This window comes from Ostrea edulis, chromosome 9, assembly GCF_947568905.1.
Source record: "Ostrea edulis chromosome 9, xbOstEdul1.1, whole genome shotgun sequence".
NCBI lineage: Eukaryota > Metazoa > Mollusca > Bivalvia > Ostreida > Ostreidae > Ostrea > Ostrea edulis.
In genome coordinates, this window is record NC_079172.1 from 56,684,253 (window position 1) to 56,712,039 (window position 27,787).

The following is a 27,787-nucleotide window of genomic DNA, read 5'->3' on the forward strand; positions in this document are numbered from 1 at the left end:
GTCCTTTCCATTGACACCAAAATCTTTGACCTGGTGACTTTTACATTGACCTACTTTAAAAAAATTTGAATATAAGCTACATGTATCTGTTTTAAATCGTTAGAGGTATTGTTTTTATATTAAAAGAAAGTGCATATTTTGTGAGAAGACCTTTCCATTAATACCAATTGAAAGAACATTGTTTACATAGAAAGGCCCCCAAAAATTCTCTGTTTTAAATGTGTCTTGAATTAAGGGCTATTCCAGCAAAAAACGTATGGGGGGGAGGGACGGCAGCCAATATTGTTTTGGATGGGTGGGGGTGATTTGGGTAAATATATTTGTATGGGTGGTTGTCTTCCAGGTTAAAAAAAAACATGGGTGCCTGTGAATTATGATAAAAATGAAAACGTATCACTTTACGTTTCTTTTATTACAAAAGAAGAAGAAAAGCGGAGCCATCCTACATGATCATAAGTATGGAAAAAAGATTGATAAATGGGCAGATAACTCAATGTTACCGTAAAACTTTCCCCTCCAAGGCGTTACCCAACCTATTGTACCTGTCCTAAACGACCACCTGTCTAACGCAACCAACGATCATGAGTTTTACAACTTTTTCGTGTAATTTCACCTTTATGAAACGACTGTACATTTTTTCGATTACAACGCGATTCCTACTTTCGATTTCAGTCGAGCATGACTATTCTGGGAATTATCGCCCCTAACACTTTCGTTTTAAAATACACAGGTAATAGTTTGGCGGTGATCTTGTTTAATCGGCACTCTGAATCAATTATTATAGCCAAGCTATCAATTGGTTAACGTGTAATTAACATGCAGCGTCGTGTGAGGTTAATTACCAAAACCCGAGTTGTTGTTTATTTAACAAAATCAAGGATCAGGGAATCACGACTGTTGTTTCTATAAACATCCAATTGAATTCACAATGTGTTTCAAAATTAAGATGATCGTGCCTGTATGCTTACTTTAAGTTTACTGATGTCCAGGCTCGACTGGGATGTAGTTTTTGCGTTGTAATGAAAGAAGCTATCACGTAAGAAACAAAAAAGACGCCGGATTAAAAAAAAGCAACTTTTAAATGTTTATTAAAATTAATAAATTTTCGTGTTTTCTCTGTACTAGTTTTAATGATGAAGCGTGTATTATTAAATGCGTTATCGTTATTTAAAAGAGCATTACCTTCAAGCGTACTTCGACGATTTTGTGCGTTTATCTAACCCACATGTTAATGATAGAGCGTGTGTCATTCAAAACACCATCCTTGGAATCGGGTGTGCTAGTTCATAATTGGCGGTGAACTTTAGCCGTAATGTTGGAAGGCTTCACTAATCACCCAAGCTGTTGAACCATTTATTGCGACCTGGTTCTACTCGGAAAAGGCGAGCGTGGATTAGCGGTCATTAATTATAATTGATGGAGCCACGGGTGGGAATGTGTGACTTAACAATGCCAGGTATGGCAAGCAGAGCGGAAAATTGACTGCACTTCGAAATAAACCAGGTGAATTTAGGGTATGGGACCTTGAAAATACTTCGACATAAGCGGAGTATTCGAGATTACCGTGTTCGAAATATCAGAAGTTTTTAAAATCATTTATATAGGGAAAATGGCCGGGACCGGCGGTCAACTTCGACTCAAGCGGGGTATTCGAGATAAACCATATTTAAGATACAGATATTTTACTGTAATTTTTTTTCTGCAATGATTGCTACCTTCATCTCCCGATGAAACAACAAAGAAAGACATTTTATTGTTTATATTTTTATGCATTTTTTAAAATATAAACTAGAATTAAGGTGTAAAATATCATATGGTTGATCCATTTGTTACGTTAAATGAAAAGTATTGAATTGTATGGGTGGTGGCGTCAGGGGAGAATCTAATTGTATGGGTGGTGGTAGCAGAGGAAAATTTAATTGTATGGGTGGCTGTCTTAAAAATAAAGTTCCTTCCTCCCCTCCCCCCCCCCCCCCCTCCATATTTTTATGCCCCCCTTTGAAAAAGAGGGGGCATATTGTTTTGCAACTGTCGGTCGGTCGGTCTGTAGACCATGTGTTGTCTGCTCAATATCTTTCGACTCCTATGCATGATAACTACCAAACTTGGTACAAGGGTTGCCCTTGGAGAGTAGATGATCCCTATTGACCTTCAGGTCACATGATCAAAGGTCAAGGTCAAACCTCTGGTCTTAAGCCCATGTGTTGTCCGCTCAATATCTTTTGACCCTTTTGCTTGATAATAGCCAAAATTGATACAGAGGCTTTCCTTAGAGAGTAGATGATCCCTATGGATTTTCAGGTCACTTGGTCAAAGGTCAAGGTCAAACTGCTGGTCTTAACCCCATGTGGTAGACCATGAGTTGTCCGCTCAATATCTTGAGAACCATTCACTTGATTGTAATATTTCATATGTGGCTTGGTTATAAAAAGAAGAGGACCCCTATTGTTTTTCAGATCAAAAGGTTAAAGGTCAAGGGTCAATCTACTCTGGACATAGGAATATATTGTCCGCTCAATATCTTGAGAACCCTTTGCTTGACAGACATCGAACTTGGTACACTGGTACATCATCAGGAGAAGATGACACCTATTGATTTTGAGGTCACATGGTCAAAGGTCAAGGGTCAAACTGGACATAGGAATATATTGACCACTGAATGTCTCAAGAATCCTTTGCTTGACAGACATCAAACTTGGTACACTGGTATATTTTTAGAAGAAGATGACCCATATTGATTTTGAGGTCACATGGTCAAAGGTCAAGGGTTAAACTGGACATAGGAATATACTGTCCGGTCAATATCTTGAGAAACCTTTGCTTGACAGACATCGAACTTGGTACACAGGTACATCTTCAGGAAAAGATGACCCCAAATGATTTTGAGGTCACATGGTCAAAGGTCAAGGGTCAAACTGGACATAGGAATATACTGTTCGGTCAATATCTTGAGAACCCTTTGCTTGACAGACATCAAACTTGATACACTGGTACATCATCAGGAAAAGATGACTACTAATGAATTTGAGGTCACATGGTCAAAGGTCAAGGGTCAAACTGGACATAGGAATATACTGTCCCTTCAATATCTTGAGAACCCTTTGCTTGACAGACATCAAACTTGGTACACTGGTACATCTTCAGGAGTTGATGACCCCTATTGATTTTTAGGTCACATGGTCAATCCACTCTTGACATATTAGGAAGATATTGTCTGCTCAATATTTTGAATTGATGATACTACTCTCATTTAAATGATGTGTGTGTGTATAACCCTTTTCAATTTTGCACCATGGGGGGCATACGTGTTTTACAAACATCTCTTGTTTTTGCTGGAATAGCCCTAAGCTTGATGTGTGTTTTAAGTAAGTTAATAATTTGCCAAGTATACTATATCAATTAAATCATAATTATTGCTTATTTGACTGGATTATAACATCATGAATTAGACTTTTTCTCGCTTTTTTTCTAAAAGATCTAGATAAATTTGTTAAACTTCATCCAGATTATTGTTTAGGAAAAGGTGTGCCCATCTGTCAAGCAAAATGAAATTATTCTATGTTGTGTGTTTCTACAGTCCCAGAAACGTTCTACTCACAGGAGCTAAGCCCGTTTTGGGTCCGAACTCTGTGATACCATAAATATAGAAAGGGGTCTAACTCTGACATAGATAAAAAACTAACCACTCGCTTCAAATGCCTAAAAATTCTTAAACTAGGTACGCTCTGCGTAATTTGTAGTTTTACTTTAAATAGGCTTTACCGAGTCCTATAGACGGCGAATCTTGTTCCAGAGGTGGAATTTTACTATCTCATACGAGTAAATAATGAAGGATTATTTTTCTCACATTTTACCTACAGTTTAGTGCATAAATTCAAGAGCTTCAAGAAAATTCAAAATTATCAAAATCCTCATTTGAACTCAATTCAAAAACTAATTGGATAGCCAGAAAGAACATACCTGAAAAAGGTTTACACTTTAAGTGTAAACTAGAAAACGCAAGGTTCTTCACCAGAACGCTCTATGAAAATGAAATTTAAAGAAAACAATACAAAATATTTTACTTCACCGTTTAATGTAAATCATAGAAAATGTATGACATCAAAAACAAATGACATCGCAGCAGTGTGAGACAGAAAAATCTCACATGACTGTACGTCTCACATTGGTAAAGTCAATCTCACACTGGTGATAATGGGAGAAATATCTGTTCAGGATCTTGAGAGATCAAACTTAAACCATTATGGTTGTCCTGATTAGGCCACATCAAATCAATTCTCTGGTTCTCGGACACCGCTGCTGCCGCGCCCCTCCCCCCCCCCCCTCCCCCTCCCCCCCCCCCCCCCCCCCCCCCCCAATCAGCCGCTGACACAAGTTTATTGCCGCCCCGAAAAAAAAATCGCCGCTGCCCGTATTTGATCCGTTAAAATAAAATTCGTGTTTTGGTGCCAAAATCGTAAAGCGCCTCGCTGAATAAGATGTGCTGCTTAGTTGATGTAAACAATATGGCGACAGAAACAGTTCTCGTCAGCATTGAGATTATTTTTAAGTCAAAACAGATTGTTCCATGGACAATTATACCGGTAGGCTCGTCCTTGACAGTTGATACGCTTTGCAAGAAACTTCTGGGCGGTGAATTTAAAGAAATTGAAACCATGAAGTTGAAGTACAACATTTTCGTAGGTCAAAACAAAACGGCTGACAGCGATGAGGTTTTTTCAACAGTGAAAATTTCCGAAGTTATTTACAATTCTTCTATAATTCATGACCATGCCAAACATTTACAGGAAGTAGTTTTTTGTATACTTGAATAAAATGATAAAAAAAACATACTATTTTGTATTCACTTTATTTGCATAAAGATATACAATATAAAAGCATGACATACATATAAAACAAGACAAGAAACAGAATGAAGAGAAGCTATACGGTGTTGAATACCATTTGTAAAACTATAACTTTCTTCACAACACAAAAAAAAAACCACGGACAAAAAATCCCTACCCATTTGTGACATGGAGATAAACTGAAAAACTAAACCCCCTACCTACCTACCCATTTTTTGAAAAACAATTGTCTGAGAACCAGAGAATCGATTTGATGTGGCCTTAGTAAATAACCCATCTTTTTCAATATTACTACAAGCATTCTAAATTCAAAATTTATCTTTTTTTGATATTATCACATAGAGGAGAGTGGGGTGTATGTGTTTCTACATTTCTTGTTTCAGACATGCACTGGTGGATATATTTCTTGTGATGTTACCGGTGCTAGATCAGACACAGGTGGAAGAAATTTTCAAATTGACAACAACACATCTGTCAGTAAGTCCATGATGTATAATAATAATAAATATATGAACTTGTGAGTAATGAATATCTTACTATTGGAATTACAGTAGCAATATACAGAACCACTGTTCTAGGCCATGATTCGATTTATTGCAAGTCTATATCAATATATATAGTTATCATGTCTCCCCTTCCCAGAAGGGAGACATATTGTTTTAGTGTGACTTCTTCTGCTCCTCATACAAAGTTTGTCTGGCCCATTATTTTTAACTCACCTGAGCTGAAAGCTCAAGTGAGCTTTTCTGATCGCCTGTTGTCTCTAGTCTTTCCGTCCGTCCGTCTGTCCGTCCATTTTTGACTTCTCCTCCAGAACCACTGGGCCAGTTATAACCAAACTTGGCCAAAAGCATCCTTGGGTGAAGGGCTTTCAAGTTTGTTCTTATGAAGGGCCATGCCCCCTTCAAAGGGGAGATAATCACATAAATGCAAATTAGGGTGGGGTCAATTAAAAATCTTCTCAATAACCACTGGGCCAGAAAAGCTGAAATTTACATGAAAGCTTCCTGACATAGTGCAGATTCAAGTTTGTTAAAATCATGGCCCCCGGGGGTAGGACGGGACCGCAATATGGGATCAGTTTTACATAGAAATATATCGGAAAAATCTTTTAAAATCTTCTCAAGAACTACTGAGCCAGAAAAGTTGATATTTACTTGAAAGCTTCCTGACAGATTCAAGTTTGTTAAAATCATGACCCCGGGGGTAGGATGGGGCCAAAATAGGGGATCAAAGTTTTACATACAAATATATACAATGATGATTCTGTTCCGCTATTTAGCGGAATTCCGCTATTTTAAATCCGGCAATCTGTTACTCATGAGCGATTTCCGATATTTTGTCGCTTTCTAGTTTTACAGCAATCCGTTTCCGTTGATGTGCGGTTGGATAAAGTCAGGTAGTTTAATCTGTATTCTTAATCTCTAAAACGTTTCATTTGTCTTATCAGTGCGTGCACTGTAAAGCTGGTAACTGACTGCGATCCGACAAAAATATGGCTTGGCGGTTCGTATGAAGCCAGGTGAAGACGTGAAAGTTATGGACAGAACAGTTAAAATTCATGGAATTGGCAATGCATGTTATAGTGGGATGTCAAAGGGGAGAAAATATCTGAGAACGTTGGAAAGACGATTGATCCAGAGATTGGGAGATGTGTATTATGTAACAAGGACCTGGAAATCCGGTCCATGGAATTAGCGGAAACACTGAAAACACAAGGTAATTACCGAAAACACTCCCAAAAGTGCCGAAAACACCAATGAATCATTGATAAAAGCATCTACAGAGTGTTAGATCATACTTATATACATACATTCCCCAAGTTTTGTTCGTATTGTTTTTTCAACAACATGTAGACGCTCCACAACAATTGTCGTGCTATTTATAGCAACTTTGTCAGACATAGCATATTTCATTTCATTGTAATAGTGAAATATATTTTTCAAGAAGTTCTGGTTGCAATATGAATAAATTTTATGAAATGATATATGACATTTAACCGTCTTCTTGACCAACGCCACCGCTGTGAAATGCAATCTGAAATACTAGACATAAATCATTCAATTTTCTATCAATATAAATGAAACTTTGGTAATATATGTATATGAATATGATCTAACACCCTATAGGTATATTTTAATGATGCATTGGTGTTTTTGATACATTCTGTGATGTTTTGGTAATTATCTGGTGTTGAATTTTATGGACCCATGGAAATTGGTACTCATTTTCACTCTTTGTCACACAGTTTTAGGCTTATTGGGAGCTTTGCCCCTGTAACCCACAAGTGGGCCTTAAGGCGGCCCTCTCAATCCCCAGCCTATTTCTGATATTTTGGAAACTTCACAGAATCATCACTGTATATAGGGAAAATCTTTAAAAATCTTCTTCTCAAAAACTACTGGGCCAGGAAAGTGGAAATTAACATGAACGCTTCCTGACATAGTGCAGATTTAAGTTTGTTAAAATCATGGCCCCTGGGGGTAAGATGAGGCAACAATAGGGGATCAAAGTTTTACATACAAATATATAGGAAAAATCTTTAAAAATCCTCTTCTCAAGAGCCAGAAAAGCTGAGGTTTACATGAAAGCTTCATGACATTGTGCATTGTGAAACTCTTGATCCCTGGGGCTAGAATGGTGCCACAATAGGGGATCAAAGTTTTACATAACTAATGAATAGAAATATTTTTTTTAAAATCTTCTCCCTAAGAACCATTGGACCAAAGAAGTTTACATTTGCATGAAAACTTCCTGACATAGTGCAGATTCAAGTTCATAAAAATCATGGTCCTCGAGGGTAAGAGTAGGGGATCAAAATTTTACATACAAATTTATATATAGGGAAAATCATTAAAAATCTTCTTCTAAAAAGTCACTGGGCCAGAAAAGATTACATTTACATGAAAGCTTCCTGACATCGTGCAGATTCAAGTTTTTAAAAATCATGGCCCCCGGGAGTAGGTTGGGGCCACAATAGGGATCGCAGTTTTACATGCGAATATATAGGAAAAATCTTTAAATATGAGCCAAGGTGACTCAGGTGAGCGATGTGGCCCATGGGCATCTTGTTTTGTCTTTCAACATAGGCCTTTTTAAAGTATTAAATTTTAAATTATTAAAATATTTGGTATGTGGGTATACCATGATAAGGTAGTGTGTCACGTACCATTTTTGATGACCCTTGACCTTTTATGTAAAGATCAAATAATTAGAATTTTTTGGGCATTTCTTTTGTCCGGACCATGTAACTTATTTGTCATTTTACATGGGCCTTTGATATTTGGTATGTTGGTTTACCATGATAAGACAGTGTGCCACATGTTATTTTTTATGACCTTTGACATTTTATGTAATGGTCAAAAAATAGAATTATTTTGGCATTTTTGTTGTCCAGATCATAACTTTTTAGCTCACCTGAGCCGAAGGCTCAAGTGAGCTTTTCTGATCACATTTTGTCCGGCGTCTGTCTGTCTGTCTGTCTGTCGGAAAGGCCCAAAAAATTTCTCTGATTTAAATGTGTCTTGAATCAAGCTTGATCTGTGTTCTGAATAAGTTAAATACATCCCATTGGCAAGTATACTATCTCAACTTAAATCAAAGTTATTTCTAATTTTATAGCATTATTACGTCACGAATAAGAGTTTTCCCCGCCTTTTTTTCAAAAAGAATTTGATAACTGTTAAATTTGATCCAGATTATTGCTTAGGAAAAGGTGTGCCCATCCGTCGAGCAAAATGCAATTAATATATATTGTGTATTAAGAGAAGACGAAAAATGTATTTGAATATGAATTTGCTCGATGCATGGGCTGTATGTTTTCTGAAAGGAAAACACCCTGAATTTATGAAATTTTTCATTAATTGATTTTAGCATTTTTGTCAATTTTAAGCCAACTTCACGCTCCTGTCATACAACACAAAGCAATTTCGGATCAAATTAAACGTAGTTTTGATTTGCTTATATATTCCTTATTTGAATGCCAGATTTTGGGACCCCTGCAGAAATCATCTATTTTCTGGGCCAGATGACAGTAGAAACTGTACCTACTTTTCAAAAATCTTCTTCTCAAAAACCACACACATGTAAGAAAAACTAAATGCATAGTAATGTAGAGCAGGAAAGCCTCTACCGAAATTGTAAATTTCATGACCCGAGGGCAGGGCCAAACTTGGTATAATAGTGTTTATGTGTAAAACACTTAAATAACATTTCCTTTAGTGCTTTTGATACTAAATGGATAGAGCAGGTAGTCTTTTACCAAAATTGTAAATTTGATTTTCCCCAGAGTAAGGGTTTTGACCCCAGGGTGGGGCCAAACTTAGTATATAGTATGTATGTGTACGTTTGCTGATACTGTATAAAATCTAAATGCATACTTAGGAATAGCAGAAAAGGATGTACAAAAAAATGGTGAATTTCACAACCCAGGGTTATGACTTTAAGATGAGTCCAAATTAGTCACATCTTTTGATGTTTTAATGTTAATTAATACACCTATTATTTAAAGCCTTTCATCAGTGTATGCACTTTTGAGGGCAATGAAGTTTTAAGAACACATCTTGTTTTATACTGTTGCTGAACATTAGAATTTTTCTTAGATATTTAGAACAGGAATTTTTTTCTAGATTTCATAGTCCATGGAAGTAGTGATACTTTTTCACTAGTATTCAGGTGACTGATAAGGCCTGTGGGCCTCTTGTTTATCTGTTGACATAGTCTTTGATATTTGGTATGTGGACAAGGCAGTGTGTCATGCGCCATTTTTGCTGACCTTTGACTTTGACCTTTTATAGAAATGTCAAATAATGGAATTTTTGGAGAATTTTTTTTTGTCCGAATCATTTTTAAAAAATTATTATTATTATTTTTTTTTTTTTTTGGTCTTTTGACATAGGCCTTTGATATTTGGTATGTTGGCAAGTTTAATTTACTATCATATGTTTGCAACACTTCCTTTTTTGAAGCTCATATGCATATACATGTAGGTGAATGTCCTGTACCTTGCATGTAAGTTTTAATTTTTCACTTTAAAGATGATCCCTAAAAAATATTTAAAAACTATGGAAAATGGAAGGGGAGACATCAGTTTTAGTGTGCTAAAACAATTCTTCCTAGTTAACATATTGTAATTTGATGCAAGTTGCAAGAACAACTTCACAAGCATCCTAATTTAAAAGATGAAAAACTAATCATGAACCTCCTATATAGGGGTGGATATACAGTGATCCCTTTCTATAGATATTGTAATGTAATTTTGCATTGATTCCCATGCACCTCTAGCATGAATGCTGATCTATGTGGAGATTTATATGGTGTGAAGTGTGTATCCACTCATTCATCTTCTGAATCCTTATTTCCAGGACATGGATAAGACATTGCAGAAGAAGTGCTATCGTGTGTTGGAGGATTTGTGTAGCAGTTCGTCGGGGACATGTCAGAGATTTGTGACGGAGAATCTGTTCAGTATACAGAATGTTCTTCTGGATTCCTTGTCCACATCAAGTCCTTCCTCAAAAGCGGTATGTCCACTACAAGTGTTAGCCAAAATTCTCCTCCTATCCAGGAATGTTATTTCAGCCAGTGCTCAGTGGAAGTTTTATTGACTCGATCCCCTTGATAAGACACAGTGTTAAGGTTATTATAGCTCCACACTCATGTGACTTATCAAACTTAATTTTTTAATGTTTCAAAGTACAGTACTTCCAGTGATCAACCAATAATTTTTTAGTCGACTCGCGTAGCGTGCTATTTAATTTCCACTTAATATAAAATCTCACACTTTCATTAAACAGCATGATAGTAGAAATGCATAAAAACTGGTTAAAATGACAAAATTTTGATGTTAACAGTTTAAAAAAAACCTCCTACAGTACTTTATAAATATATTTAAATTAACTGTGGAAGTCATTGTATATTAGACATATATTTACATGTATAATAGAGAAAAATACCCTTATAGGGGTTCAGGGGCATATAGTTTTTGTCTGTTTGTCTGCAAAAACTTTAACCTTGGCCGTAACTTTTGAATAGATGATGATAAGCTTTTAAACTGTAATAAGTATATCCACAACTGGTTGGATTGAGGCAATTGTGCCTTTTCCTAAGTACACTACACTAAAGGGACAACACCTGAAGACTTCCAGTGATCAACCAATAATGTTTTAGTCGACTCGCGTAGCGTGCTACTCCTTGGCATCAGGCACGTCCTGCGGATTACCGCTTCATTACCACCTTCATACGCAACTGAATATAGTTTGACTGGCAGTGCATGTTAATTGATTTGTTAGATGAAATCATTGTCGTACCCATAAAATTCTTAATAATGTCAATGGAACGCACACATTGTTTGTGACAGAATGTGAAAATATCTTAGAATCAAGCATCGATAGAAAGTCTGCAACTGAATACTGTTGGATGAAAATAGACACTGCATGTCTTTCATTGAATTTAAGATTTGTTGACATAGTTAATAAAGTTCTGTATATTGATATATTCAAATCTTAGCTAAATGATAATGGTGAAAGACTTACAAAGTCTATCAAAATCATAATTATTTTAATTACGCATGAATGTAAGGGGGGGGGGGGGGTAGATGAATAAGGACTTTGTAATTACTTGATATATTGCATTTAACTTTCTGTGAAAATATCTGGTATGGCGATTTTTAAACTAGTATTCTAACAAAAATATATCTGAAATGAATTAACAAATTACATCTACTGATAAGTGATCATCTCGTACAGATGTGCTGGGTACCATGGATAGTGACCTTTGATATTGAATTTTATGATTCCACAACTTTTAAAGTTTTTATGGGTAAATTCCTTAAGCGATGTGTCTGTTCCTAGTTTATTTATACACATAGTAGATGTATCAAGTACATGTATCAGGACTAAAATTGTCTTGTTCTTAAATGTACATGTATATGTGTTCCTTTCATTGTTTCAGCCTCGCCTACGGTGTTTAATCAACATCTTTAAATTACTCAAAGAGGAAGAGAAAGAGTTTCTGTTAGCAGTTGTACCAGAGGTGAAAGTTCAATCCATTATTCTTATTTCTGTGCTGGGCTTATTGACAATACAGAAGTTTATTGTTTACTTAAAGGTCATATGAAGCGATATTCTGAAGAATTGAGTTATGTATGGGAATTCATTAATGAAGGTTTATTAAACAAGAATTAATTTTAACGCAAGACGTCATAACAGCTGATCAAATGTACTCGATCACGAAAATGATCTTTGACGATCGCGACTTATCTCCCTTGCTGATGACGTCAAAAAGACCCACTGTGATGTAAATAACCATAGACTTATAACATGGTATTTACTGCATACATGTAGCTTTGAAAAATCCCACAGTGTACTGCATTTAATTGCAGTGTCAGGTCACAGAAAGGGATGGCCATGTACCTCTTCCCAAGGGATCCCAAATTTAGAAAAAATATGGGTACAAAAATCTCTGATGCGATGGATTTGTTGCCACGAACAGTCACAAACAGCTAATATACTGCACACCCGTCGGTAGCCAAACAATATGGACACAAATAGATCAACTTGAAATAAGACGCTGTGCCAATAATTTTTTTATTTTCCAATGACTGAAGCAAATCAACATAGAAATTAAAGCCAAAAGCTAAAGTTTCAAGCGAAGAGCAGTGTAAGTATGTAAAAATGTAAATACAGATCACAAAAACACACCCTAGCAATGCATGTGAATTTTGATCTGCATTACAAACTATCAGTTAACGTTATTCGTCTAATTTCATGTTAAACTTTATCATAAATACATGTGATATATCTAGAGCTCTACACTCGTATCCCAAAAGTATGTAACTTTTATTTTCTTATTATTGATTATAAAATTTAGTCAAATTAAAATTGTAAATAAACCTTTCATTCTGAAATTCAAAAAGAAAACCATGAAGTATCATTCAGAGTATCATTCAGAAATTATGCATTCATATACTATATCAGTACTGATAACTGAATGTTTATTTTAAAAAATTTATAATAATTTTTTTTATATCAAAAATATATTTGAACAGTGGATAATATAAGTGAGAAAGTAAAAACAACACCTGCTTTAGAATTAAACGCAAGCAATTTTTAGAAATAGGCCTAACTTACTATTAATAATAATAAACACACCCCCGTTCCCCAATTAAAAACAACGATTTGTGAATTTTTTACTTTTGGTATACATGAGGTAACATGAATATTTTAGCGCAACTTCATTTGTGATTATTCGTATCAAAAAGGAAAAGGGATTACCATTACAGTTTAAGTGTAGACTATTTTTATTACGATAAATCATCAATGATATGTACACAAGTTCATACGACTTCTAATCTTTTTAAAATAATAGTTAAACTTCAGTATCTGATGAGTGGCATGGGGGTCTTGAAATCCACAGGCACCAGCTGAACTATGGACACTACGTATGCTCCCACCACACACACACACACACCCCCCCCCCTTCTAAAAATTGTTTGTGGCGATAATTTTTCTGAAATGTTTGGATTCTCTGTCTATCCCATCCCAATTTCGATTTATGTAATCGTTTCATGCTTTTTGTAAGCTTTAGAGATTGGCCTTTGAACAACCGGTTTTATTATTACCGGTTGTTCAAAGGCCAATCTCTAAAGCTTGCAAAAAGCGTGAAACGATTACATAAATCTAAATTGTCATGGGATACACAGGGAATCCAAACATTTCGGAAAAATTATCACTGCACAAAAAATCAGAAGGAGGGGGGTTGTTGGTTGTAGTGTCCATACTTCAGGTGCCTGTGTTGACTTCTTCAACCTCAAGATCATCCTCTGTAGAAGAACGTTATTCGCTTGCCGTGCATCATTCCTGACTGGTTTAAACAGTAATGACTGAACCACAAAATCTGACAGTTCGTCAGAAAACAGAAATTCGTCCATAACCATTAAATTAGTGAAAGATTTCATGAAACAGAACGGTTTACAGAACACTATTTTCATTGCGTTGTTTACATCGATCATAGACGATGGGCCATTGTGATGTCACTAACACACAGAATCAAGAATGATAAGCGGGTAACAAATTCATTCTATGTACAAGTTTACAGCTTTATTTCTGATCAATGCAAAGACAATATTATTTTATTATCCGCAATTTGAGTTTCATTCATACCAAACTTTATGTGTAAAATACCACTGTTAGAAATCGTTTCATATGACCTTTAATGGTGAAACTTGGAAATCCATATAAAGATGGCATTAAAAAAGCATTGACCAATGATGAGAAGGGGATTTGCTGATCATTTTTTACACCTGGATACTCGGCTCATTATGACTGTTCTTTGCTTTGAAACACATTCAGTGAATGAAATTTAAATCTGTGAACTCAAATTAAACAGATTATGAATATTTATTCTCAGAGACATTAATTTGAAACTGTGATTGAATCTGCAAAATTACTGTGTAATAGTATACAGGTATGTTTGCGTTTGACTGCAAATTCTGAATTCATAGTTTGACAGGAACCTGATGAATAAATGTACATGATATTTTCAAATGATTTATGATAAGGAATAATTATTACAGGCAATACTGTGCACCAAAGAAATTGGAGAAAAGGCTCGATCAGCATCGTATCAACTCTTGGTTGAAATGGGCCATGCGAAGATGAGATGGAACACAACAGAAAATGGTTTCTGAATATTCTCTTTTTGTTCATACACAGTTTACTTTTTTTTAATATTTCAAAAGTAAAGAGAGGGGTTCCTTTTATAATTTAGGCCATAAAAATTATCTGGTTCTCGGGTTGGATTTTTCAATATTTGATGAGGGAGACATTTTTTCCTTTTTTATCGTGAATAAGAATGACAAGGTAGGCTTTTGTTTTTATCAAAATATTAATGATTTTGATGTTCAATAAAATATGGCAACCATATACCAAGGCTTGTGCACATAGAATCATAACATTTTACAGCTCACTGAAGATCTCTTGCTCATTTCTTAGGGCTATTCCAGAAATAAATACATGGGGGGGGGTCGGGAGGCACCTTTTGTAAATACCAAGCACCCATAAAAAAAAAAAAAAAAATTACCCCATGACCCATCAAATTGATAAACTCATTTTACAATGACCCATCTAATTAAAAAAAAACTAACCAGACCCACCACAAAAATATTTTTAAAAATGAAAACGGTACAAATCTCGCGAGGTTTTCGGGACAAACATTCTAGTCAATGACGCGGTAATGCCTGTGCGACATTGTATCACAGTAGTCCTGAAGAAACGATGTCACATGAACAATCAAAGGCATCTATGGCGGGAATGTTGGAAAGATTGGGAGTCCAAACGATGCTATTATCATGAAATGGGTATGGATATGTTTTTCCACGAATCGTTCGTCTTCTAATGGAGCCCGCGCCCGGAGGCCTCTGTATCACCATCACACTGACTGATAAATATAACGCATCGGTACCCTCGTATAAATCAACTAAGGTTTGCCTATTTTTATTAGAAAACGGAATACCTATTGGTTTCAAAATATTCCCAAAATCGATGCACTGTAAACTGTAATAATCTACAGAATCAGAGTTCGCCGCCATCACGTCCAAAGGGACCCTACTAAACGCGCCTCTAATTTGAAGAGTGCCGTAATGGAAAGTTATGCACTGCAAAGAGCAACAACTCGAATAGTTCTATGTTACTTCCGATTTCCGATTTCGAAAGCAGCATTTCGAAAGCGCGTTTTCAATTTTCCCTCCGACGTTTTGTAACCAACACAACAAGAGCGACAATAAAAATATTCTGAAAACTCAACACCCACGTGGCACAAAATAAAACAATAGAAACTACCCACTACCCATAATAAATATTTTTTTAACAGTCCAACCACGGACCAAATAAAATATGAAAAAATATGACCAACCACACAAAAAAATATCATTTGCCGCCCGACCCCCCCATTTGATCATTTCTGGAACAGCCCTTAGCTGTTGATGGCTACATTGTGTTTTCGGTTTGTTGGAATCGCTTTCACATATTTGTCAAATGAGGTACAGGTCTTCTGTATCGAGCAAGTTTTCATCAGAAACACATTAAAAACAAATTTGTACAAAACACCCAGAACTGAAATACGGCACTTCAATTATAGATTGGCTTGTCAAATATCTTTGCGAAAAACCCTTATCCAGGAAAGATGATGTTCTCAGTGCTCCAGTGATGTCATCAGGCTGGAGTTCTGGTAACTCACTCACTATTGATAGAGATTCAAAAGCTGCCATTTGTTACTGCCTTGCAGATTTCTGATATGGTATATGCTTTAGAAAACCCGACAACAATATTCCACAGAAGAATTAACAATTGTAGAACCTGCCCATATTTGTACAGACACCAGAGAAATGTTTGTACAGACACCAGAAAAATGTTTGTACAGACACCAGAGAAATTGTTTGTACAGACACCAGAGAAATGTTTGTACAGACACCAGAGAAATGTTTGCCACCATTGGTAAAGCATGTCAAGTAACTTCAATCTTGACTTGACTTACTTATTCCTGTTGACTCCCGGTGGAGCATAGGGCTGCAACAACACCACGCCAACGGACTCTGTTCTGGGTTGTTCTCTTCAGCTGAGTCCACGTCATTCCGGCTTCCTTCACTTCGCTCTCGACGGATCTTCTCCACAACTGTTTGGGCTGTCCCACTTTCCTTTTTCCTTGTGGGTTCCACTCTAGTGCTTGTCTTGTGACGTTGTCAGTTGGTTTGCGGAGCGTATGGCCTATCCAGCCCGATTTTTAGCCGAGTTGCAACGAAGTTGAACTCGGCTATTGGTTTGGTGATGCGGGCGGGCGTCAACATTTGGTTTCCGGATGATAACTCGAAAAGTTTACAATCTAATCAAATGAAACTTTGATATATTGTTGGGTACCAGGTAAGGAAGACCCCTATTGATTTTGGAGAAAAATGGTCAAAGTCAAGGTCACAGTGACCGAAAATAGAATTAAAATTTCAGAAAAATTTGGTTTCCGGATGATAACTCAGAAAGTTTAAATCCGAATCAAATGATACTTTAAGATATTGTTATGTACCAGGTAAGGAAGACCCCTATTGATTTTGGAGAAAATAGGTCAAAGGTCAAGGTCACAGTGACCGAAAATAGATTTAAAATTCAAAAAAAAATTTGGTTTCCGGAGGTTAACTCGAAAATTTTGAATTTGAATCAAATGAAACTTGGATATATTGTTGGATACCAGCAAAGCAAGGCCCCTATTGATTTTGGAGAACAAAGGTCAAGGTCACAGTGACCGAAAATAGATGGAAAACTTCAGACAAATATGGTTTCTGGACAGTAACTCGAAAAGTTTAAAACTGAAATGAGTTCTTCACAATTATAAATATGCCACATCATTCCTGACTTTACAATGTATCCCATCCAACTCGGCTCATGCACCCCTGGGTGCATACATTGATTTTCTTTTCTTGATGTCCTGGCCGATCGAATTCTTGCTGGTTCTTTTCCATAGGTCTACGTTCGAGATCTTCTCCGGCCACCTGATGTTGAGGGTGTGGCGTAAGCACTTGTTGATGAATGTCTGTATCTTGTTGGTTACCCGCCATGTCTCGGAATTGTAGAGGAGGACTGCTTTGACATTGATGTTAAAGATGCGGACCTTGCTGCGCTGGGATAGGGCTCTGGAATTCCAGATGGGTCGCAGGGTGTTGAACACTACCCTTGCTTTGTGGATCCGGCTCTTAACGTCCTCGTCTGCACCACCATCAATGTTGACCATGTTTCATAGATAGACAAAGCGGTCGGTTTCCACGAGGTCTTTTCCGTGTAGCTGCAGTGGTTGGTTGAGTCGGTTGTTCATCCGCATCACCTCTGTTTTCTTGGTGTTGATTTTCAAGCCGGTCTTTTCCGCCTCCTCCGCTAGTCGGGTTAGCTTGGACTGGACGTGCTGTTGCTTGTGAGACAGAAGGCAGATGCCATCCGCAAAATCCAGGTCCTCTAGATGTTTGGTGAGGGTCCACTGAATGCCAGTGTTGCTACCCTCTGTGGTTCTTCTCATGATCCAGTCTATGACGATCAGGAAAATTGTCGGCGACAGTATACAGCCTTGCCTCGCTCCTGTCTTCACTGTGAAGGGGTTGGTCAGCTTCCTGTTGTGGATGATCTGGCAGGTTGAGTCCTCGTACAGCTTCTTGGTGATGTTGATGAGCTTCTGTGGGATTCCGTAATGCTGCATCAGCTTCCAGATAGTCTCCCTGTCGACACTGTCGAATGCTTTCTCGAAGTCGACAAAGGTCGTGTAGAAGGGAGACTGCCACTCTGCGCATTGCTCAATGATGATACGCAGAGTAGTGATATGGTCCATGCACTATCGCTCCTGCCTGAAACCTGCCTGTTCTGTTCTCACCTCCTTCATTCTCTCCAGGATGATTCTTGTGAGCACCTTGCTGGGAATGGACAGCAGCATGATTCCCCGCCAGTTGCTGCACTGGGAAAGGTTGCCTTTCTTCGGAAGCTTCACCAGGTACCCAAGCTTCCAGTCGGCAGGCACTTGCTCCTGTTCCCATATCTTCACTAAAAGAGGATGTAACATCTCTGCTGCTGTTACTGCTTCGACTTTTAGAACTTCTGGGGGGATGCCGTCCGGACCTGCTGACTTACAGTTCTTCAAGGACTTGATGGCTTTGATGATCTCTGCCTTGGTTGGTGGATTGGTGTTATGCTGAGGGGCTCTTCTGCTGGTGTTATGTTGGGAACTGCTTGCGGTGGTGGTCGGTTGAGGACTTCTTCAAAATGCTCCACCCATCTTCTTCTTTGCTCCTCGTCGCTTGCGATGATTTTCCCACTCCTGTCCTTGACTGGCTTACTCGGGTTGAATCTCTTTCCTGACAGGGCCCTGGTGATCTCATACACTCTTTTCATGTTGTTCTGTCTGGCTGCTGTTTTTGCCTCTTCTGTCAGATTGTGCACAAATTGACTTTTGTCATGCCTTGCACTCTTCTTCACTTCTCGGTTCAGCTCCCAATACTGTGCTCTGAGGTCTGCCTTCATCAGTTGATCGTGACATCTGTTGATTTCCTGTTTCATCTCTCTCCTCCTCTCTATCTTATCCCAGATTTACTTCGTCAACCACTCCTACTCTCACTCTCTCTCTTTCCTCCCCAGGACTTTGGTGCAAGCCTTTTTCCATGTTTTCTGTACTTCTGTCCAGTGGTTCTCTACTGTCTCTTCAGCCAGATCTGCTAGCGCCTCGAACCTGTTCCTGACTTCACAGTTGAACTCTTCTATTTTCTTCCTGTCTTTCAGAAACTGTGTGTTGAACTTGTGGTGTGGTCTTCCTGCAGAGTCACAGAAGGATCTCAGCTTGGTCTTTAGTGTCGCCACCAGCAACTGATGATCCGAGGCTGTGTCGGCGCCGCGCCTTGCTCTGACGTCCTGCACACTTCGTCTCCACTTGCGGTGGTCGATCTGGTTGTCAGTCTTTCCATCTGGTGAAGTCCAAGTGGTCTTGTGGATCTTTCTGTGTGGGCAGATGGTGCCGCCTATGACTAGGTCATTGAAGGAACAGAAGTCTTTGAACAGCTCTCCGTTCTCGTTGCAGGTACCTACGCCATGTCTGCCGCTGATGAATTCTTTGCCTGTGTTGTCGTCGCCCACCTTGGCGTTCAAGTCGCCCATGACGATCTTCATGTCTCTTCGCGGAGTCCAGTCCAAAAGCGACTACAGAGAACTGTAAAAGTCTTCCTTTTCTTCTTCCTGTGCTACGTTAGTTGGTGCATAGGCACTGTATGATGGTGGTCTTCCTTCCCTTGGAGTTGAACCTGGCTGCCATAAGTCTTGGTGAGACGGGTTCCCATGCCACCTGCGCTCTCATAACCTCCGGCGCCAACAGAAGCGCGACTCCTTGGGTGTGATCGTGGTCCATGTCTTCATGTCCGGAATAGATGATGGTGTCTCCTGAAGACAGTCTGGTCTGGCCGTTTCCGTTCCATCGGGTCCCACATAGTCCAAGAACCTTGATGTTGTATCTCTTCATCTCTCTGGCCACTTGCGCCGATTTGCCGCTCTCGTTTAGGGTTCTGATGTTCCAGGTCCCTATCCTGGTTTTGGCCTTGGTTGTAAGAAGACTAGTCGGCGAGCTGGCTTCCCGAAGGCTTTCACCAGCACGCGTCATGGTCCCCGCTGAAGAGGCGTCTTCCCATCCAGGCAGTTGTTGGGTTGTAGTTGTCGTTGTTGCAGTTTCTGTAGCACTACTTTTTTTACAGGGTGGAGTTGCTAGCCCCACGCCCAACCCTCCTCCTTTTTCAGCCGGGCTTGGGACCGTCCTAGGCGGAGTTAACTTCAATCTAGATACCACAAATGTGTAACATTGTATCTATCTTGCCATTTGAATGTTTCTTTGACTAAGCATTTAAAATTCTAAAATTAAAATCCAAAATAAGATATTTTTTTCACGGGAATAACACAACACTGCTTCAGGAATATTTATTATTGAAATGGCAATGAAAATGAGTCACATGGCACCATTTTGATAGATACAGATGGGCCAAAGAACCAGATAAATGAAATGTATTTTTTATGGCCTTAGTGAGAAAACAAATGGGAGAAGTGTAAAAATTTAATTTTACAAATAGTAAGTGATGAAATTATTGATGACTTAGTTTTAATTACTGATTAGATGATGATTAAAGAAGTTTTGTAACTTATGCCTCTGGAGATTCGGGGCATATAGTTTTTAGCTCACCTGAACCGAAGGTTCAAGTGAGCTTTTCTGATCGCTTTTTGTCCGTCGTCTGTCTGTCCGTCTGTCTGTTAAACTTTTCATATTTTCGACTTCTTCTCCAGAACCACTGGGCCAATTTCAACCAAACATGGCCAATAGCATCCTTGGGTGAAGGGCTTTCAAGTTTGTTCAAATGAAGGGCCATGTCCCTTTCAAAGGGGAGATAATCACAAAAATGCAAAAATAGGGTGGGGTCATTTAAAAATCTTTTTCTCAAGAACCACTGGGCCAGAAGAGCTGAAATTTACCTGAAAGCTTCCTAACATAATGCAGATTCAAGTTTGTTCAAATCATGGGCCCCAGGGGTTGGATGGGGCCACAATAGGGGATCAAAGTTTTACATACAAATATATAGGAAAAACTTTAAAAATCTTCTTCTCAAGAACCACTAAGCCAGAAAAGCTGAGATTTACATGAAAGCTTCCTGACATAATGCAGATTCAAGTTTGTTCAAATCATGGGCCGTGGGTTGGATGGGGCCACAATAGGGGATCAAAGTTTTACATACAAATATATAGGAAAAATCTTCTTCTCAAGAAATACTGAGCCAGAAAAGCTGATTTTTACATGAAAACTTTCTGACATAGTGCAGATTCATGTTTGTTCAAATCATGGCCCCCGAGGGGGGGGGGGGGGGGGGGGGAGGTAGGATGGGGCCACAAGTGGGGGGGGGTCAAAGTTTTACATACAAATATAGGAAAAAGCTTTAAAAATCTTCTTCTCAAGAACCATTGGGCCAAAGAAGTTGACATTTACATGAAAGCTTTCTGACATAGTGTAGATTCAAGTTTGCAAAGGTAGTTTGGGCCATAATAGGGACTAAGGTTTTACATGCAAATATATATGGAAAGTCTTCGTGATGTTTGAGGATAATGCTTCGAATAGCCAGCGATAGTCTACGACCTCCTTTCCCATCGGGCGCCATTGTGAAAATAATATACTGTGGCTGAAAAAGTGGGTCACGTGACATAAATTGCACGCTTTCTGCACGGTACGGTACGCTTTTGGGGGCGGGGTTTGCATAATATTATCCTGCACGCTTTCTGAACGGTACGGTTCGTTTCTTGAATGGTACGGTTCGTTTCTTGCACGGTACGGTACGCTTCTTGAACGGTACGGTTCGTTTTTTGCACGGTACGGTACGTTTCTTGAACGGTACGGTTCGTTTCTTGCACGGAACAGTTCGGTTCGTTTTTAAGGTGTAGTAGCACGTTTCAGGGTCTGTATTTGCGAATACACACAGCTGCTAAAAGCTTTGTTCTAGCCACGAGCCTTGCGGGAGATGTGAAAATGTGCCACAGGCCAAATAATCAAGATAAGGGTGGAATTTTAAGAAAAGAAAAAAATGTCAATATTTTCCCTCCTGATACTTATATTGTTTTTCAGCATTTTGAGCCAATTCTAATGATACCAAACACTATATATTATGTTTTTAAGAAAACCTGGTTTTGAAATTTTTTCTTTAATAGTTTTCTTTCTTCATTAAAATATTCTTAAATTATATGTTTAAATAATGCGTACTTGCAGGCAATTCCTGTTTTGAATGCGAATTAGTATATTCAGTAAATGAAAAACATACATGTACAACATGTGATAGGGATATTTAATAATTACTGATGTGCTCTCTCTCTCTCTCTCTCTCTCTCTCTCTCTCTCTCTCTCTCTCTGACAAATGCGCTGTTTAACATAATTACTTCCACCATATTGTGTTAATATATGCATCTTGACAAATATAACTTGATCCAATATAGAAATTAGAGCATTGTCGATGATTAACAAATTGGAATTAATTTATTACGTAATTAATAGAAGCAAAATTACAAACCATCGAATGATTTATTTTTAAAATCCCGAGTTAATTACATTTGACCGAGACTTATGTTCAATGTACTTTGATAGAGGTTTTCATAAAAAAAAAATGTTCATCGGGAGTGTCTGGATAATTCAATGATTTTTGTATAATAAGTAACTATATACCATGCAAATTCCTAGGGTCTTTGTCACAGTATAACTAAATTACGGTTAGCTTGTTTGGGTTTTGACTTCTTATGAAAAGTGTGAAATATATTGGGTCGGCGCGATATCAGATCTAGTCTAAGATCACGGGTATCTTGCGCCGACCCAATATATTTCACACTTTCCGCAAGAAGCTATTAAGCACTTCTGTTGATTTCAAATACACGGATTAGCGACCCCCATTGTTCTACTGAGGCGAAAACCCCTTCGAATTTGCATGGAATGTACAAGTTATACACAGGTTATTGTTATAGTCATACAGCTAACCCAACAAACATTTTTTTTATTTTGAATAAGTTATTGAATGACGAAGTATGACCAAGCTGCAGATTGAACTTTATAGGGCCCCGTGCTAAGATTACTTATATTTTTCAATGTATCAGAAGGGGTATGTTGCCGGTTAAGTTGTGTAAATTTCTTGACAAGCAATAAAATAACAAAAATGGTGCTTAAATTGTCCGATTACGAAAACCTTAAATTGGGAGCGTGTGTGTGTGTGGAGAGGGGGGGGGGGGGGGTTAGTAGTCTCAATTCCCCCTTCAGACTTCAATTTCTTAAATCGAGCAGTGGGTAGGTCGCTACAAGCTACAAGGCTAAATCCTTAACTTTCAAGTTTTCAAATTACACCCTCTCCACTTCAATTCTACGTGCTTGTAATCAATATTTAAGGATGTAAATCCTCGGTGTCAAATGTAACTAGTTCATGAAAAAGACTAATATCAATATAAACAGAAATGACTTAACGATTATTTGCTTTTATTCATATACGCTATCGATTATTAAAATCTTTAATTTAATCTTTAGATGTATTAGATAATGAAAGCAAGAGAGAGAGAGAGAGAGAGAGCATTGGCAATCATTGATTATAATATTCATGATTGTATGCAGATACGGGAAGTTTAATACATTCAATATAAATCTTGAAAGTATAATTTCTTTCTGATTAATTATCCATCCCCTTTCATTCTGATATTGTTTTTTATTTCCCATTTTGTTTTCTTTACACGTTAAATTTTTCGGCTGGTCCGGGTTAGGACTAATGAATAAGTCCCCCCCCCCCCCCCCCCCCCCCTTCCAAAACGATGTTACGTGCTTAGCTGTCTATTTCCCTCTCAGTCAAAAATAAAATAAATACATGGTATATATACTGCAACATCATTGGATTTACTGGATAATTCTTCGATTTCACCTTCATAATACATGTTAATGCAAGCGGACTATCTAGGCTTTTTTTCCCCCATCTTCGCTAGCTAAATTCGTCCACGAAGGCACAGTTGACTCAAAACCCATTGCTAGCGGAGATTAGATGAATTTTACCCCCGTATTATGTTATAACTGACCAAAACCTAGTACGTTTGTTTTACAACTTTCATTCAGAAGACATGCAAGTTATTGAGTTACTGAATAAATGAGAAAACGTCTGCATTTTTATTTTAATGGTTGTCAACTCTATACTTTGTGATATTTCAAGACTACATGTACTCAATTCAATTTATTGGATCTCATCACCATTATGCAATGGTATACAAAAATATAAAGACAAAAAGCTGTTATATATACATTTAGTAAATAATACATGCATGTAATAAAGTATTTTTCAAGTTAGAAAAAAAAAACTTAAAACCCGTGTTATTATTAATGTGAAGTATGGGCATTCTAGGTAGGGGAGCACATTTTATTTTATTATTTTCTTAATGAAAGTACGGAGTTTTCTAAAGGTTTGTTTAAAAGTAAAGATATTCTTAATTTTTATTTGTTTAGGTGATAAAAATTTGATTCTTTGCTCACATTGCTTCACAGTTGAGTACATAATGAAATTCATCTCCAATGTAAACATGTACATGTATATAGCTGACCTTAATAACATATTCCTAATTACAATGAAAACTTTACGTAAAAATAAACCATTGCTTATGGTACACATTTCTTTGAACTGCTATTTATCAAATTGAAATTACTGGCATGTGATTGTCGTTGTTCATGACCCTTCTTTTATTTGGTGAAATTGTGCTGCACGTTCCGTGAAACAATGTACCGACGAGTGGTAGGAATAACACAGGTGTTTATATACAGGATGTCGAGAATTTGGGCGTTTCATAAAAGGTGTGAAGTCTGCAGGGAAGTCTACAATCGGATAATATGTACCGAAAACACCAACGTATCATTAAACAACAATTACAAGAATTGAATGATTGATAGCTAATTTCTAAATAAGTAATGGGGTGCGGGCATGCATGCTGGCTAAGCGAAAAGGTCTTTGGGTTGAATCATTTCGGAAATTATTTCTTTGTTTTATCACACGGAGGTACACGGTGGCATCGACGGAGGTACAGGTGACATCCACGGAGATGCGCGGTGGCATCCACGGAGATCCTCTGTGGACTTCCATGTCTAGCTCGCGCGGAAAAATAGGACTTCAAAGGTGCCAACAATTTTAAAGGTCCACCGTGTTTGGGGCAAATTTGTTCCACCGCGTTGCGTGGAACACGCATAAAACTCGTGTCGTGTACTGTATATACCTGACTGAGTTTGTTGACATGGGTGGAGGAAGAAAACATTCACAATGATTTGCAATCTGCTTTTGCACAAGAATATTGTACAGTCCAAGCCTGAATTTTAAATCAATATGGAAGTTCCGAGTTCCCCAAGAGTTATTTCCCTTTGTCGAACTCTTCCGTAAATTATGACGTAAAATATGATGACAGTGGGTACATTTGCTAATTACTATCGTTGTATTATTTCTTAAAAGATGATATCCAGAGTTTCTGAGACCATCCTATCTCAGGGAAAAGGCAACTTTAGTGAGTTTATGAGTATTGTATAACAAAATGGCTCAAACAAATATTGTTAATTGCCATCTTTCTTTGATAAAAGCGTCACTCATGTAGAAGAGGAAACGAATAATGATTCAATAGCCAATTTGATGATCTTATTCAAACAAATTATGCTTGATATGGCCAGAATATGCATACCAGTGATTGATATAAACAAAAGTTACACTTTTATTACATTAATCGTACGTAATCGTTATGTACAATGCCAGTCTACGATATAATGTATACATTGTGTACCCACCATACGTCATAAAATGCGAAAGAGTTCGACAAAGGGAAATAACTTTAGGGTAACTCGGAACTTGCGTATTAGAGTTATCCTTCTTTGTTACGCACAACTACAGAAATGCCAGTCCGCTGAAATAAATGTAAAGGCAACAAATTCGTTGCTTCACTTTTATATTTCCACTATCATTAATTGCTACTTTTTAAAAAAGGGGGGGGGGGGTAGTCAGTATATTGAACTTTGCATGTAATAATAGCGATAACAGTTGTTAGAAAAATGGGGGGGGGGGGGTGTTGGGGGGGTGTTCATGCCGATTGTTAGGCCGTTCTTGGCACACTGATTTTGATTACGGGATAACTCCATTTACCTGATCAAGATGTAGGGCTCACAGCTGGTGTGACTGGTCGACAGGGGATGCATGCTTACTCCTACTAGGCACCTGATCCCACCTCTGGTATATACAGGGGTCTGTGTTTGCCCAACTCTCTATTTTGTATTGCTTTTTGGAGTTATGAGATTGATCACTGTTTGTTATCTTCACCTTTCATATATGCCAGCATCACCGTTAGTGTACATGTATATTTAACATTAGGCAGAATTCAAGACATTAATTCTCAGAGACATGTTCATAAATCAATTTTCTGTGGTAACAGTTAATTTATATCCGAGTGTTGCGACTCAACATATTCAGCTATTATTTTCTCCATCAGATGTCAGGTCCCATGTAATCTGTTCTCTGTCAGATGTCAGGTCACATGTAATCTGTTCTCTGTCAGATGTCAGGTCACATGTAATCTGTTCTCCATCAGATGTCGGGTCACATGTAATCTATTCTCCATCAGATGTCGGGTCACATGTAATCTGTTCTCCATCAGATGTCGGGTCACATGTAATCTATTCTCCATCAGATGTCGGGTCACATGTAATCTATTCTCCATCAGATGTCGGGTCACATGTAATCTGTTCTCCATCAGATGTCGGGTCCCATGTAATCTGTTCTCTATCAGATGTTGGGTCACATGTAATCTGTTCTCTGTCAGATGTCGGGTCACATGTAATCTGTTCTCCATCAGATGTTGGGTCACATGTAATCTGTTCTCTGTCAGATGTCAGGTCACATGTAATCTGTTCTCCATCAGATGTCGGGTCACATGTAATCTGTTCTCCATCAGATGTCGGGTCACATGTAATCTGTTCTCCATCAGATGTCGGGTCATATACTTTTCTTTATTGTTGTGGACTGAGTAGTAGAGTGAAGGTGTTATTGTCTACCATTTGTTTCCATTCCTTTGTTGCGAACAGGTTGGTAGATATTATTGGAGATGAGTAATTGGGTTTGTTAATCTTCCTAATTTTCATTGTGTTCTGATCTGTTGACAGAAGCCCTCGAGGACTACTTCCAGATGGTGATGGCTGGACTAGGGAGTTCCCCTCAGATGGTCAGTTCAACTTTATTGGCCCTCACAAGGATTTTGTATGAGTTTAAAGGTCAGTTTGTGTAAAATCAGGGAATTGATAGCTTTTGTAATGGCTATTTATAATGCTAATGAACTCCTTAGAGCTACCAAGAAATAATGCACAATTAACATAATTATGCTTCTGAATACCTCATAGTATTTTCTGATTGAGAACAAAGATTCATGAGGGTTTTCACATAATTTTACGAGACAGTGATTTTTTGGGGGCTAAAATGCCACCGATATTCGGCTGTTTCCCCTCACTAAAATTAGCTATTTTTTCCCAATTATATATATATATGTTTTCCCCAATTTCAAATCTAGGGAAATTTGGTCATTTAAAAAAAAAGGTTACTGTATATTTCTGACAGAGTAAATATGTTTTTTTTTCTTCAGTTTTATTCTCCAAACCACTGCACATGCAAAAGGTTTTGTAAAGAATATGTAAAACAATAGAGGCATCCATATAAGCAGATATGCAGCAAAGTATATAGCTTCCAGATGCACATTATGCCATATTGTTTACAATTTATTTTGACCGCCATTTTTTGTAGGGTCAGGCTAATAACAGGAAGTGGCCAACAGTATAGGGTTTTACTAAAATTCGAAAAATACAAAACAGGAGAGACA

At 37.9% G+C, this 27,787-nt stretch overlaps 1 protein-coding gene across 2 annotated transcripts in view; it reads left to right on the plus strand.

Moving 5' to 3' along the window:
* Positions 1-27,787, plus strand: part of LOC125658911 (RRP12-like protein) — a 136,833-nt gene that overhangs the window by 86,186 nt on the left and 22,860 nt on the right. For both annotated transcript variants that reach the window (XM_048890364.2, XM_048890363.2), the window contains exons 20-24: positions 5,231-5,324; positions 10,211-10,369; positions 11,799-11,879; positions 14,422-14,527; positions 27,081-27,188. In XM_048890364.2, the coding sequence (XP_048746321.2) occupies positions 5,231-5,324; positions 10,211-10,369; positions 11,799-11,879; positions 14,422-14,527; positions 27,081-27,188 (548 nt within the window). The remainder of the gene's footprint in view (positions 1-5,230; positions 5,325-10,210; positions 10,370-11,798; positions 11,880-14,421; positions 14,528-27,080; positions 27,189-27,787) is intronic.